Source organism: Doryrhamphus excisus, chromosome 15, assembly GCF_030265055.1.
Source record: "Doryrhamphus excisus isolate RoL2022-K1 chromosome 15, RoL_Dexc_1.0, whole genome shotgun sequence".
Lineage (NCBI taxonomy): Eukaryota > Metazoa > Chordata > Actinopteri > Syngnathiformes > Syngnathidae > Doryrhamphus > Doryrhamphus excisus.
Window position 1 is genome coordinate 6,438,886 of NC_080480.1, and position 16,121 is coordinate 6,455,006.

General features: G+C 42.5%; 2 protein-coding genes across 2 annotated transcripts; both read right to left on the reverse strand.

Moving 5' to 3' along the window:
• Window positions 1–1,835: 1,835 nt before the first annotated feature.
• On the reverse strand, window positions 1,836–4,922 carry hoxb1a (homeobox B1a). Its single transcript, XM_058049710.1, has 2 exons — window positions 4,148–4,922; window positions 1,836–2,200 (listed from the first exon to the last, which is right to left on the reverse strand). Exons 1-2 carry the CDS (start codon window positions 4,920–4,922, stop codon window positions 1,836–1,838), a joined length of 1,140 nt encoding a protein of 379 aa, XP_057905693.1.
• An 8,464-nt stretch (window positions 4,923–13,386) lies between these two features.
• Window positions 13,387–16,102, reverse strand: hoxb2a (homeobox B2a). The gene is made up of 2 exons (XM_058048376.1): window positions 15,496–16,102; window positions 13,387–14,354 (listed from the first exon to the last, which is right to left on the reverse strand). The coding sequence occupies exons 1-2, from the start codon at window positions 15,977–15,979 to the stop codon at window positions 13,633–13,635; spliced, it is 1,206 nt and encodes a 401-aa protein (XP_057904359.1). The 5' UTR covers window positions 15,980–16,102; the 3' UTR covers window positions 13,387–13,632.
• Between the last annotated feature and the right edge of the window lie 19 nt (window positions 16,103–16,121).

Below are 16,121 nucleotides of genomic sequence, written 5' to 3' on the forward strand. Positions count from 1 at the left end.
CATTCATTCATTTTCTATTCCAGTCTTCCGTCATAAGGCGGGGTACACCCTGGACTGGTCGCCAGCCAATCACAGAGCACATATAGACAAACAACCATTCACACTCACATTCATACCTATGGACAATTTGGAGCGGCCAATTAACCTAGCATGTTTTTGGAATGTGGGAGGAAACCGGAATACTACACAAACTCCACATAGAGATGGCCAAGGGTGGAGTGGAACTCGGGTCTCCTAGCTGTGAGGCCTGCGCGCTAACCGGCTAATAAAATGAAATAATAAATTGTATAATCAATAATGTGTTGTCTGTACGTGAGTGGAGTTATCTTTGCCTGATAAAAGACCAACTCAGATTGTCAAAGCTGAATAGTGAAAACATTGGCATTGACAGCTCAGTCTTTATTTGAGGTAGCCTGGAGTCATCAAGGAAAAAGTACAGTACGATGCAGTACAATGCGGTACGGTTCAGTACGATGCGGTTCAGTACGGTACGGCGGGTTTCCAAGCCAGCCAAACTGATAAAACTCAGTAAGCCGGTTCATCGTTCCAATCTACAGATCATAAACTTACAAAATACAATGAAATGACTGTTGTTCATGTTTTCCACAAAACAGGATTAGGGATTAGGGATTACTTTTAACCTAGACTCACTTTGCTAGAAAAAGACTTCTCCAAAATAAATAACATTTCTCTCTGCATGGATGATACTGAAATTAAAGTCAAAACTTCCCAGCAAGGAAGTACTAACTTCCTGATCACTATCCACACACACACATACATACATATACTTGAAATCCCTGAGTAGAAGGAATATGGTCAACATGTCATGTCAACCCATCACAGCAAATTGGAGAAAATCATCTAAGGTCCCACACTGATAAACCAAAGGATGCCAGTGTTGTCATATGTTTGTAAACTATGCTAAGACGTTATACCGTACAGTAGTTACGAACCAGGACCATCAACCATTGGCAAAAATGATAACAATGTCTATTTCTGATACATGGCTCTCTCCTCCCCCCTCTAAACCCTCCTCAAAGCTTGATGTTGAGGTTCTCCTCTGATGTTGGATCAACATTTGCAATAAAATTGAGTGTTGTAGTTATTAGCTCCACAATCCTCCGCTTCTCTCCTCAATTGCCATTGTTAATTGACCACACATAATCGGTAAATATGCCTCACACAATGTATACACACACTTAGCAATTATTACAGACTGTTTTGAGAAGAAAAAAATAAAATTCTTCATTGGACCAACAATCTGCGACTCTGCGGTGCTGAGAATGCAGAATCACAAATGTGCAAAGATTCACCTTATATCAAAAAATAAACCTGGATGAAATAAACCTGGATATTTCCAACACTTTCTACCTTACGTTAAGCCTTTTTGACCATTTTTATTCATGTTTTTTTCCAATTGCATTTTTAAATGTACCACAGGTCAAGAAAAAATCAGCTACGGGGCCACAGAGGCCGCACCTTCCACACCTTGATGAGTCTAAGCCTAAACCTAACCTAAACTCTAATCCTCCAACTCTAATCCTACCCCACAGCCCTAAGCAACTTAATGGAGGTGATGCTATAATTGGCTTCCTGGTTATTACTGTATGACATTATTACAGTAAGACATTCATATGAAGTTCAGCATCTATCATTTGATAGAATGAACGACTCGTCTCTGTTTTGTACAAATTCTGCTTTTCACGAGGAAAGGAATGTTTTTGTGCATCCTGAGTGCAGAGATGAGGTGTGAGTCGGCCATGACGTGGCTGCTGGCATCCAATCAAGGCATCCTTGTGTATCAAAGTGTGTGTTCATGGTGTGTTTCTGATGTCCTAGGAGTCTGGAGACGATTGTGGCGACTCGGATGCAGAGGATGGGTCCGTGTCCTCCTGCTCCTTGTGGGCGCCGCCGCCATTGGGGTATGCACCCGAAGAAGGAGAAGAAGAAGAGGAGGCATGCGTGGAGGCGGACGTGCCTTCCTTGTCGCGTTTCTTCTGCTTCATGCGTCGGTTCTGGAACCAGATCTTCACCTGCGTCTCATTCAGCTCCAGGGTGGCGGCGATCTCCACGCGCCGCGCCCGCGTCAAGTACTTGCTGAAGTGGAACTCCTTCTCCAACTCCGTCAGCTGCCGCGTGGTGAAGTTGGTGCGCATGGCGTTCACGTTGGTACCCGCCATGCTCAAGTCCGACACTTTGACTGCACACAAACACACAAGATTTACACTACATATATAGTCCATGGATATACACAACATATACTTCATACAATATATACATTTATACAGCATATATACTCCATACAATATATACATGTATACAAATATAGTATATTCTATACGATATATATATATATATATATATATATATGTATATATATATACATGTATACAAAAATATAAAGACTACAAATTGACTTGAATGTGTTCACAGCCTTTCTGATCATGCACTTCCTGGTAGCTTTGTTGACTTCCTGTTAACCTGGTCAACTTCCTGTTAGCCTGGCTAATGTCCTGGTAATCTGCCTTCCTTCCTGGTAGCCTGACTAACTTCCTGGTAAAGTGGCTAACTTCCTGGTAAACTAGATAACTTCCTGGTAGCCTGGGTCATTTCCTGGTAATCTGTATACATCCTGGTAATCTGGCTAATTTCCTGGTTATCTGACATACTTCCTGGTAATCTGATGTACCTCCTAGTAATCTGTCATACTTCCTGGTAATCTGGCTAATTTCCTGGTAATCGGGATACATCCTGGTAATCTGGATACATCCTGGTAATCTGGTGTATTTAATGGTAATCTGGCTAATTTCCTGGTTATCTGACATACTTCCTGACAATCTGGTGTACCTCCTAGTAATCTGTCATACTTCCTGGTAATCTGGCTAATTTCCTGGTAATCGGGATACATCCTGATAATCTGGTGTACTTCCTGGTAATATGACTAATTTTCTCATAATGTGGCATACCTCCTGGTAATTTGTCATACTTCCTGGTAATCTGGCTAATTTCCTGATCATCTGGCTAACTTTCTGGTAATCTGGCAAACTTCTGCTTTGTTCTATGAATTTCTAGCATTTCTTGTCATGCATGTGTTTTGGGGCTTTGTGAGTTTTTGACATTTGCAGCATTTGTCTTTTGTTGTAGCACTTAGGTGTTTGGGCTTCCCGTGCTACGTGTTTATGGTGTTATGTGTGTAATGGTGTTTGTGTGTTTTTGGTTTTAGAGGATTTATGTATTTGGATATTTTTGTATGTGTCAGTATCAGACTGATTTCGATGCTCGAAATCGATGATTTCGATTTCGATCATGGCATGTTGAGGTGTTCACTTGTCCTCTATGTGCTTCTAAAATGAGAGAATATGTTATTTCAGTGATTTGAATGTGAAGAGTTTTTGCTTTTCTTTACTTTATCATTTATCATTATCATATCTTTCTTTATCATAAAAAAGCAGCAGAGTGTTTTTGTGTTGAGCCAGAATGTAAGGCTATCATTAGAAATCTTTGTAATAACTCATAGACATTAATTCAGGATTTTAAAATATAGAATCATAACAAATACATTAAAGATATTAAAGTGAAGACATTAAATTAAGGAGGACATTTGTATTGATACTGTATTATGTCTTTATACAATTGATGGAATGATGACTTTTATATTGAATATTTGAATATATTTGTATATTTTTCTGCCTCAGCCAAAACTGTTATTAATTAGCTCAGTGTGATATATTTCCCTTTATTTAATTGGATGTTTAGAATCTGGCTGCTGTAGGATAAAAACAAGCTATGCGCCACAGAAGGCCCACAGCTGCACTTTGGACACCCCCCCATACATTGTCTGCCTTCACAAAGGCCTTTGGCTTCTACACCAAAGGATTTTATTTTACCGACCGAAAAATTAAACAGCATAAATGAAAGACTGGACATCTGCAAATATTAGACTGATGTTATGCAATACAATAGTAGTATACTACAGTACAAATATTAGTACACTAAGGTCTTTATTTACTGAATGCTACAAGACCCCCATCAGCCCACGGAAAGTATCACAAATACAGATATAGCAAGCAATATCAGCATTTTATAATAATCATAATAATAATAATCATAATGATAATAATAATAATAATACACTACCCCGCCTCACCTGTTTTAGGGGGGTTCCTCTTCACCTTCATCCAGTCAAAGGTTTGCCCCTGTCCGGCTTGCAGGCTCTCCTCGTCCCGTTCCTGGGAGACAGGCACCTCTCCGTAGCCTCCGGCGGGTGGGATCCCCGCGTAGCCGGCCGCGTCCAGACCCGCGCCGAGATGATGCGGATAATGGGCGCCCTGAGTCCCGCAGTAGGCCCCCGCCAAGGTCCCGTAGCTCGGACCGACGGCGGGGGCCGAGGCAGGGAAGGGTGATTGATGATAGTAGGTGGAGGAGGCCTGCATCGACTCCTCCACGAAGTACTGAGGATGGATGGCGTTGGGGGGGCCTGCGTTTGCCATGTACTCCGAGTTCGAGGCGCAGGCCTGCTCCGCGTACGCGGTACCCCCGGTGTTAGCAGTCGTTCCGTTATGATATGAGGGGAATAATCCACCTTGCAGGCTGTCGTGAAGATGATGCTGGTAGCCATGATGCGTTTGCTGCTGCTGGTTCTGCTGCTGCTGCTGCTGCTGATGATGATGATGATGATGCTGCGCTGCCCCCGTCGTCTGATTCGAGCCCTCGGCGTCACCTCCGCCGTACAAGTCCACATTGTAGCCCCCCGGCCCGGTGCACCGTGAAGCCCTGGACACGTTAATGGAGGCCTGGGGGGCAGCGTGGAAGCCCTGGTGCTGCTCCAGCAGGGCCTGGTGATGGTATCCGCCTTTAGGTGAGGAATAGGTTCGATTGCACACAGAATACTGCACAAATGAGTTCATGTTAGATGAGTCCATGCAGATTGGGGACTCGAGAAAAGATTCCAATCAAAAGGAGAAAAAAAAGCCTTTGTGACGGAAAAATGTAAATGTACAAAACGGATCCTGTTAACCGAAGCAGTGCTGGGAAAAACAACTTGGATGAGACATGAATGATGCTCTCTGCTGGACGTGCGTGCGTGCGTGCGTGCGTGCGTGTGTTTGTGTAAACGAATGTCAGTAAATCAATCAATGCCGTTTGCTGGAATGAAAGCTGATGATGCTGGAAAGGAAAAAAAGCGTGGAGTCACCTCTTCACGCACGCTGCTGACCATCCGTCTTCTTCTTCTTCTCCTCCTCCTGGTCTCCTCTTTCTCCCTCACCTCTTTTCTTACCTCGCCCAGGGTCACGTGACTCACGTCGTCACGTCGCCCTGGGTGACTGAGGGGCCACAGGTTTGCTGGCCGGTGGCCGAGGGATCCCGGGTGTGCGTGTGTGTGCGTGCATGTGTGCGTGTGTGTGTGTGTGGAAGCGAGAACAGGAGGAATGGGGAGGAGGACTTTCGTGCGCGCGATTGTACTTGCGCACGCGCCTCATCCATCACTCACTGTGACACGAGCACGACAAAGAGACTTCAATCAAAGCAGCCCATCAATCTGATATCAGCACCAATGTGTCACAGCAAAGAGAAGAAAGGAGCAGCCGGGAAAGCCTGCTGCTCCCAACCCAAAAATACTCTAATACCAGGAAAAATACTCTATATACTGTATATCTACATATCTACATATCTAGATAGATAGATAGATAGATAGATAGATAGATAGATAGATAGATAGATAGATAGATAGATAGATAGATAGATAGATAGATAGATAGATAGATAGATAGATAGATAGATAGATAGATAGATAGATAGATAGATAGATAGATAGATAGATAGATAGATAGATAGATAGATAGATAGATAGATAGATAGATAGATAGATAGATAGATAGATAGATAGATAGATAGATAGATAGATAGATAGATAGATAGATAGATAGATAGATAGATAGATAGATAGATAGATAGATAGATAGATAGATAGATAGATAGATAGATAGATAGATAGATAGATAGATAGATAGATAGATAGATAGATAGATAGATAGATAGATAGATAGATAGATAGATAGATAGATAGATAGATAGATAGATAGATAGATTATGTTATGTATAGGTTATGAATATATAGGATATAGATATCGGTTATAGATATATAGGATATGGATATATAGGTTATAGGTTATGAGTATATAGGATATGGGCTATTGATATATAGGTTATGAATATCGGATATGGATATATATGTTATAGGGTATGGATATATAGGATATGGGATATGGATATATAGGTTATAGGATATCGGATATGGAGATATATGTTATAGGGTATGGTTATATTGGATATGGGATATGGATATATATGTTATAGGGTATGGATATATAGGATATGCGATATGGAAATATAGGTTTTAGGTTACGAATATATAGGATATGGAATATGGATATATATGTTATAGGGTATGGATATATAGGCTATGGGATATGGATATATAGGTTATAGATTGTGGATATATAGGATATGGGATATGGATATACGTATAGGTTATAGATTGTGGATATATAGGATATGGGATATGGATATATAGGTTATAGATGGTGGATATGTAGGATATGGGATATGGATATATAGGTTTTGGCTATAGACTGCTGCCCCCGCGACCCGGACCCAGATAAGCGCAGGAAAATGGATGGATGGATGGATGGATATATATGGATAGGATATGGGTTCTGGGCTACCAGAAGCAATGAGAACACCACGACAAAGCTATTAGTTGACTTTTTAACAGTTGGACGGGGGCATGGATTTCCAATGAAAGGTGAGCGTGCACGTGAGAGTCCATGTGTTTGCTAATTGAATAAATAAAGTCATCTATTATAGAAAGTGGATTAAGGCAGACAGGAGGCCTTGTGGTGCAGCAGCATGTGGAGGCAACATCACATTGTGCTTATCTATCTCAGTGCATGCATGGACTTTGGGACAATTCTTCAATGTTGTTCTTGATTCGTTGACTTTGGCGTGGATAAGTAGAAGAGCATGGCGTGTGTGTGTGTGTGAGGATGCCGATCGTGTGTAACAGGCTGAGGGGGCCTGACAGCCAACACGTCGTTGGCGGTGTGAAGTCCTGACGAGCGGTGTGGGAGTGTAACGAGCGCGGAGGTTAATGATCACACCAGGCCTGAAAGGATGCACAGAAAAAAGTAAGTGGGCAGGAAGACGCAGACAAGATGAGGAGTAAATGACGCCCACGCGACTGTCTGCTGTGGCCAGGCCACAACAGGAAGCAGAGGTTAAAAGTCACGGGTGGCCAAACCGTTTCCACTTGGATAAAATGTACTCTTCCAATGTCCACACCATCAATGGCTATTTGCACACTCTTTTCTGCTTTTGCCATATAGCATGATTTTACTTAGGTTGAGGGGTAATCTGTTTTTAGCAAAGCATCTTTTTCGCATCATCATTTAATCTTTGGTTTTTTATTAGCTCTTTTTTGCTTTCCCAAGAACAATATGCAGTAGTATTGTTTGCAAATAGTACTGACTTGGTGTTACAGATATCATTCATGTATAGGATGAACAGTTTTGGTCCCGGTATTGATCCATGGGGTACTCTGTACAATATATTTCATAGAGTGTATCCTCCCGGCTTGACATTGTTCCTGTTTACTGAGCGGCTGTGAACTCAACACTAACCCTCTGATTCCATACCTTTCTCATTGTTGTGATCGATTGTATTATTTATAACTTTTCCTGATCCCATTTATAAAATGTACTTCCTTGGCAAAGGTGCTAGCATTTATTTTAGAAAGGACTTAAGTTTAAACATGATGTTTTCATCCAACAACAAATGAAAATATATTTTGAATAAGCAATATTCAGTATCAACATGCAAGTGCTGGCGCAGTCCAACAAAATGTCATAAAGGTCTGTAGAAATGACACAAGCTTGAATTGTATACATGAAATACTTTTACAGCTGCTAGCACACCAACACTTACTTTTCTATGTACTCATTTCTTGTACTTACACTACACTGGAGTACTGCTTATTTACAGTAAGACAGTCTCAGTACTTACAGTCTCCAAGGCAGACAAGCAGGCGGCTCATGAAGTTATCATAATCCAGTCCATAAATACACCGCCCAACTTTTAAAGTATGCTAAGTATGCTAATCAATTTCAGAATCATATATAGGATAAACAGCATATTAACATATCAACTTTTGCTCCCATTTTTGCTTCTGTTTTTTGCAAATATTTCAACATTCTTCTTAATAATATTTTAATTTTTTTCTTTTTTATGTAATATAATTATATTTCCTAGGCGGCACTGCGGTCGAGTGGTTAGCGCGCAGACCTCACAACTAGGAGACCAAGGTTCAATTCCACCCTCGGCCATCTCTGTGTGGAGTTTGCATGTTCTCCCCGTGCATGTGTGGGTTTTCTCCGGGTACTCCGGTTTCCTCCCACATTCCAAAAACATGCTAGGTTAATTGGCGACTCCAAATTGTCCATAGGTATGAATGTGAGTGTGAATGGTTGTTTGTCTATATGTGCCCTGTGATTGGCTGGCAACCAGTCCAGGGTGTACCCCGCCTCTCGCCCGAAGACAGCTGGGATAGGCTCCAGCACCCTCTTGTGAGGAAAAGCGGTAGAAAATGAATGAATGAATGAAACAATTATATTTCCAGATTATTTGGACTTTATTCCCATAATATTCAAACTTTTTCCCAAGCTAATTCCAGCTTGAAAGAATGGGACACCTGTCACACCTGTTGCCAATCCCTCACCATGGATCACCCTCACCTGCCTGATTCTACTCAGGTGTTCCTCATTACCTCTGATGATAGCATACTAAATTTATACCCCTCTGTTAGTCTTGTTGCATTTCTTGTTTTTGACCTTTGTCTGGATTGTTGTTTGTGTTTAATAAAAAAATAAATGATAAAAAAACCCTTACCTTGTGGCTGCCGCATTTGCATCGCAGTGCCTTATGGGACTGACATGTTGCATAGCGACCCCCACCCACGTGTTAAACCTTACCTTCAGAACTGCCTGCCAATTCTGCCTTGGAGTTCTCCTCCTCACCTTGAGCCATGACAGCAACTTTCATATTGTTAGGACTTTTAATAAAACATTTTTTTCATATTTCATGTCTTTGCTCCTCACAAGATTAGTTTTATTCTGATTAAATTGTGATTTTTTTTCATGTTAGAAGCTAAACCTTTATTCCCTGAATATTTTGACTTTATTCTTGGGAAAATTACAGCTATATTTTTTTATTTTTCAACTATGAAGATTTTGTAAGTTTTCATCATGACTTTATTCTTATAATATTTGGTTATTCTTTTTTCCGCAACCTAATATTCGACAAATTACAACTTTTGTTTGTAACAATATCATGCCATCTTTATGCTACTAAAATGACATCTCATCTCATAATGTTACAGTATATTCTCATATAATATTTTTTCTAATTTCTTGTCAGTTTCCAACTTTCCGTCTTAATATTTTCTTTTTATTTTGCGAATTGTTAAAAATCAAAAAATGAGTGAAGCACAAAGATGTAAAAATGAGGGGTTATGGTATTTTATATATTCCATGTAAAAGGCACGGTGGTCAGATGTCTCTTTTGGTTGCTCAGCAGGGCTGCATATATATCTCAGGAGAGAAACATCTCCAAAGCATCTCCATATTTGACACCAGAGATGCTGGTGTTGGACTCTTTTTGAGTGGGGGGGGGGGGTGGTTGCTGGCACTGCAGGATCTCAGTCCATGACAGCAATGTGTCTTACTAATGCTTGTCCTGCTCCCAACTCCCTTGACATCATCAAGCAGCTCCTCCTTTGCCACGTTTGTCCCAATCCCCCCTCCCCCCTTAGGTGATTGACTGTTTTCTTGAATTTCTTCCATTGGTCAATGATTTCACCAATACTACTCTTCTAGTCCATTCCAGACAACAGCTCTTTGGTCTTTCCCATGGTGGTGGAAATATGTTCTTGTGTGATCAATCAATCAATCATTTATAAGCTTTTATTTCATGTTTTCAACTTTGAGACTGAACATATCAGCAATAGTGAAAAATCTGCTGTCAGGAATAATGGCGTGTTATTAATGTAAATAATAATGGCGGACCCCAGACACAGAGACAAAAGTATAATATTATCATCTTTGTCTCAAAGATGCTCAGCCCGTCCATCCTTCCCCTGATGTCGCTTGTCCTTTAGGGTCACCGGGATAGGCTCCAGCACACTCCAGCTGACTTACCAAGAGGCTTGGTACACCTTGGACTGGTCGAAGGCTTCATTGTATTCCCTGTAAATACAATCAATTGTTAAAGCTACTATTTGACTCAGTCATCTCACAGTTGATAGAATGAAAGAGCCTGGTTGGTCCCCATCCTGGTGAAAGTGCTGGATCCAACAATTCCAGGTCTGGAATCTGCCTGTAGTGTCCCATAAGAATGAGAATCCATTTTGCAGAAATCAGGTCACTCCACTGGTACGTTAACCGCACTGCTCGGCACTGATAGCTTCTAAAAGCGGGTCATATGGAGAGATATGCATTGCTACCTCATTGTCCAAGCTTTGGGGACACCATATACATTTAGCATTCCTGGGCGTCCCAGGAGGAAAAAACAGTCAAATGTAAGGTCAGTGTTAAGAACGTCACATTTCTGTCAATGTCCGTGGTGCTTTCAGACGCCAGCTCATCAAGGTAACTTCCTCTCAGTGTTGATTGGCGTGTTTAATCATATGATTGAGTGCAAATGGCCGCCTTGCAAAGCAGCACTACGGCCGGGCCGTCCGTGTCAAAGAGTCAAAAGTTTCCTCTTGACACCAGCCATGATAAAAATCCATAGCTGACTTCTTTTGCCAGCGCTGTTAAGTGGCTGATCTGTCAGAGCTGACTTATGCATTATCACACACCCGGGCAGGAATCATAACACCGGCGCTGATACGCCAGATAAAGGACGACATCCAGGAGAGAGACATTATTGGAACAGCCTGTCCCTCGCTCACACGCTCACGTTAGCATCTAGAGGGACAAGCGTGTATCCTAGCGCGAAGGTGTTTGCCTTCCGAATGGCTTGGTCAACCTGCAGCTCAAACAGGGGTACCTTGGTTAACATCCGCTTTGGTTAGCAACTGTTTTAGTGGAGGGTGACAATTAAAAAAAGTATACTGATAGCTATAAAAATGTGTTTTGTGTTAACATGTTTGGGTGTCTTAGATTGACATTCTATTCCAAGTGAACATTTGCTTTGGTTAAGGTCCGTTTTGGTTTGAGTGGGGCCTTCTGGAACGGATAAGTGTCGTAAAAGGATCACTTTGTCAAAATCTGAAGTCCAAAACTGATCATTCATTTTCTACCGCTTTTCCTCACGAGGGTCGCGGGGGGTCTGGAGCCTATCCCAGCTGTCTTCAGGCAAGAGGTGGGAACTGGACTGGACTGGTCGCCAGCCAATCACAGGGCACATATAGACAAACAACCATTCACACTCACATTCATACCTATGGACAATTTGGAGTCACAAATTAACCTAGCATGTTTTTGGAATGTGGGAGGAAACCGAAGTACCCGAAGAAAACCCACGCATGCACGGGGAGATCATGCAAACTCCACACAGAGATGACAGAGGGTGGAATTGAACCCTGGTCTCCTAGCAGTGAGGTTTGCACGCTAACCACTAGACCACCGTGCAGCCCAAAACTGATCATTTTAGATAAATACTACAATGAGGTGAGATTAGCCGTACTGCGCAGGTCGTTAACGTCCTGCCTGTGACGTTAACGGCCGGTCGTAACTTAACCTGAGCTGACTTGTAAACAAACTTTTTGTACCAAATGTTCCACAATGGAGCACACACAAAAATGCAGAAGGTCTGCCAAAGACGCCCATGGCATCACAGCGGCTGCTCGGAGCGTGTGCCTGAATACAGTACACCTTGCTGGGCCACAGCAGGGGGCACCTCCCCCTCTCGGTACTCTGCTTCTCCTGTCATGCGCTATTAGTCATGTCGTGATATTTCATTAGGACTCATATCAATTCCTCATGTCTACCCGTCCTTCTTACCTCCAGGTGCACAAGCTACACGGACATCTACGTACATCGGAAAAAGTTACGTGTCATGTCTGTTAGGAAGGTTAAAGATATGATGTATCTGTACTGCACATTGTGATGTATAATTCCCAAGTTAGGGTGAATGAGGTGTGCTTTGTGAGGAAAGAGCAGCCCATTTCCACAGAAGGAAATCTGTGAAATTCTTCAAGGAATTCTGTGTTTAGGAAATTGCAGTAAAAGTGTGACGTTTTGGAATATAGAAAACTGCCTTTCTTTGTTTTGTGTTTAGAGTTGGTTCAGAAATACGGAACCTGTCCAATTTCTTTTTCACTGCTTTGGGAAAATGTGTTGACATTTTGGAATTCTTTGACTCCAAAGAGCAATGTCCAAGTGTCCAAAATAAGAAATATATAAGATATTATTCAGCGTTTAGAAAGAAGTACTAATAATCCTGAGTATGGTTGTGAAGATGAGCAGTGTTATTTGTGACGTCCATGTTTGTGTGTGCGCGTGCGTGTGCGCGCACAGCTTGTCGTGTAATGGCTGCCATCGCTCATTGTTTGCATCCTGCTTTGTCTGCAGCGCCATTTTACCTCTGCAGGAGGGGTGGATGGGGGTGGGGGTGGGGGTGAGTGGGGGGGGGACGCCGGCAGCAAGTTAGCATAACATTCAAGCTAGGCTGCAGAATAGAAAAGCGGCACTTTTGTGACTTTTTGATATTCATGTTGGTGTTATTTGTAGTATCATAATATTTTTTCAATTATTTGAACATTGTTTTACTCTTTGAAAATAAATTAGTTTATTAAATGAAGCATTTTTGTATAATATGTGTGTATATTATACAGGGTGTCCCTAATTTGTTTTTTGTTACACGTTTCAATTTTAATATAAATATGTTTATAAAGAGAATTGTTTTATTTATACAATACAATAGTATATATATTTTTGTGATGTATTCATTTGTGATGTGTCCATTCTGCCTAAAAAATATGGTGATTTACAATTGAATGTAAATGTATTATTATCAATATCATATAAGTATAGTGTAAAATGTTATGACACATAAATTAATTTAAAATAAAATACAGCATGTGTGTGATGGCTACTCCTTGTTGTTGGAAATAAGACCACCAAAAGACTATTTGTATTTTTATTATCATATTAGTATTCCACTATGAAAATATGTATACAATAAATAATTTAGATTTCACTATTAAAGAATCGCAATAAATAAACTAGTGTTTACAATTCCAATCATCAGTAGTACCCCCCCTCCCTTCCCCCCAGTTTACATTCTCAAAAGCAGTCCTGCGATGCCACGCAGTTCCTGAGAAGTGTGGAGCAAATAATAATAAATAAACATTGACAAAAAGACGTCCTGTGTGACAAGGGTTGGGTGTGATGTGACGCTGAAAGTGAAAGGAAGAAATACCTGGAATGAAGGGAAACAATCCATGTGATGTTTTAAAAATGAATCCTAATCCTAATAAAGCGCATCTCCCGCGTCAACATAAAGATGGAAGTCATAAAAAGCCTTTGCTTTTTTTTGTAACCATAAACTCCTCGGTGGTTCTTCTTCCGGGTGTCAGAAGTTGAGGTGCTGGAGGTCGATGGTGCACAGGGTGCTGGTGAACAAGTCGAAGTCCTCCTCGGAGAAATTCACCGGGCTGTCCAGGGAGCTCTGCAGGCCGGGCGACAAGCAGGCGTCCTCGGCGAAGAAGCTCAGGTCTGAGATCTTGGCGGAGGACGTGACGGAGGCTTCGGATGTCTGGTCGCTTTGCGCGGCCGTGTTATCGCCGCAGCTTCGGACGGCGAAGGCCGGCTTGGCGGCAGAGTCCGAGGATAGCGGTGTCAGGTCGGGGCGGCTCGATAGGCCTCCCCCCTCCAGCGTGGGATGCGCATTGTCCGCGCTGTCATGAGTGTGGGTGGAAGATGGATTACCGCTTCCCGCCTCGCCGTCCGATACGTCCCCTGTGCCGGATGCTTCCAGAGGCTGACTGGAGTACGGCGACGAAGCGTCGGCGCCTTCCAGCGGCTCAAAGCAGCTCGACTCGCCGGATTCGTGGCCTCCTCCGTCCCGGTGGTGGACAGTCTGCCGTTTGTGCTTCATACGTCGGTTCTGGAACCAAACCTTCACCTGCCGCTCCGTCAAATCCAAAAGGGCCGCGATTTCCACTCGTCTCGGCCGGCATAGATATTTGTTGAAGTGGAACTCCTTCTCCAGCTCCAGCAGCTGCGTGTTAGTGTAGGCGGTGCGCAGGCGACGCGACCCGGCTCCCCCGACCTCCAAAGCCGCCTGATTGGGATCTGAACGGGAACACACACCGCAAGAGAACAATTATTCTCCAAATTATTACTATTTATTTTTATACATTTTATTATGCTTGATGGAACCGCGAACATAGGACGTGCACGTGCACAGCCTGCTAAATTATAGTCTTCATAAAACACAAAAAGAACATTCTCGCAATGTGTGTGTGTATGTATATATATATGTGTGTGTACTAAAAACTAAAAAAAAATTAAAATTAAAAATATATGATCATAATCTTACATCACACCTTTGTAAATCACCAAATACACACACACACATATATATGTGTATATATATATATATATACACACACACACACAAACACACACCCAGAAAATGTATTATACATACTTGAAAACAATATTTTCATGTAATATTTTCATGTATAAATATTTCTATGAATGAAATGTTGCATTAAATGATTTCGTCTCGTTTCTATTTGGTAATAATTTTGTTGATATATTTATTTATTCATTTATTTTTATTTATTTGTTTTATGAATGAATTATCCATTGAAATACACTCGTGTGTATAACGGTTGGACACACGAAACACACACATAATATATAAAGACGACGTATACACTTCTATATATATGTAGGCCTGTGTGTATGTGTGTTATATAGTGTATATGCATATTATATGTAAAGGTGTATATATAGTGTGTGTTGTATATGTATATTCTATGTATAAGTGTGTTATATATGGAGGTATATGTCTATACAGTGTGTACTGGGACTATATGTTCAAGTTGTGGGGTTTAATGAGGGACGAAACAGATAAAGGATATGAGGGAGGGTGTCCACTTTGCATAGCATACTGGCACCCCCCCATTCCTCGTCACACCCCCTGTTTTGTTTGGTAGGGTCTCTGCGTCGCCATGATATGTCCTATATGAGCATCCAATATGGCCACCATCAGCGTTCCTCATGAGTGTACAGGTTGATATCATGATATGGTGATATCGTCATCTTATGGAGGGGATTTCCAAAGAATTCCCATGCATTCCTAGATGATGTTTGACGCACAATGAATGGCTGTGAAAATATACACAGAGTAAAAAAAAAAAGATCCTCCCGGCCCCCACCCCCCACTATGAACACACACACACACATAGAGAGAAGGACTACCGACCTGTGGGGGACTCGATGCCCGCCGAGGCGTACCCGGAGGCGGTGGGCGAGGGAGAAGATGATGCGGATGGGACCGGGGGTCCGGCGCCGCCGGAGCCGCTCCCAGGCTTGGGACATTTTTTAGATGACTTCTTCTCCTTCATCCAGGGGAACTCGTGCCCCAGCGCACCCGCCGAGGCACCGGCGTTCGGGGCGGGGGCCTGCTCGGGCGGGCAGGGCTGCCTGCCGAGTCGGTGATGCGTCTGGAGGCCATCGGCGGCGGAGGTCCTCCGGTTGTGCTGGCTCCGTGAGGCTGGTCTCGGCTGGCTGGCGGTGCAGGGACTGAGGCTGGGGATGGTGTGCTCGAAGGGAGGCGGAATTACTGTCGACTCCTTGATTGATGAAGTTTGAAATGACTCCAGGACGGCAGGGAAGGACGTCAGGCACTCAGCGAGGGACGGCTGGCTGTTGATAAAACCGATCTCCCTTTCGAATTCAAAATTCATAGCTCCCTCAGACCTCTTCACGGCGAGACCGTCGAACAAGCCCGTCCCCAAAACAAACACCGACGCACATTCACGCACGCGGACTACCTCTGATCGCACGTGCACGCGCAATATAGCAGTAATAATTGTGTATATTGGTGAT

Coding starts and splice junctions, on each gene's coding strand:
- hoxb1a (XM_058049710.1), bottom strand. CDS start 4,922: ATGGACTCATCTAACATGAACTCATTTGTGCAGTATTCTGTGTGCAAT. Junction 2,201..4,147: donor GAGGAACCCCCCTAAAACAG/GTGAGGCGGGGT, acceptor GTTTGTGTGCAG/TCAAAGTGTCGGACTTGAGC.
- hoxb2a (XM_058048376.1), bottom strand. CDS start 15,979: ATGAATTTTGAATTCGAAAGGGAGATCGGTTTTATCAACAGCCAGCCG. Junction 14,355..15,495: donor GGGCATCGAGTCCCCCACAG/GTCGGTAGTCCT, acceptor GTTCCCGTTCAG/ATCCCAATCAGGCGGCTTTG.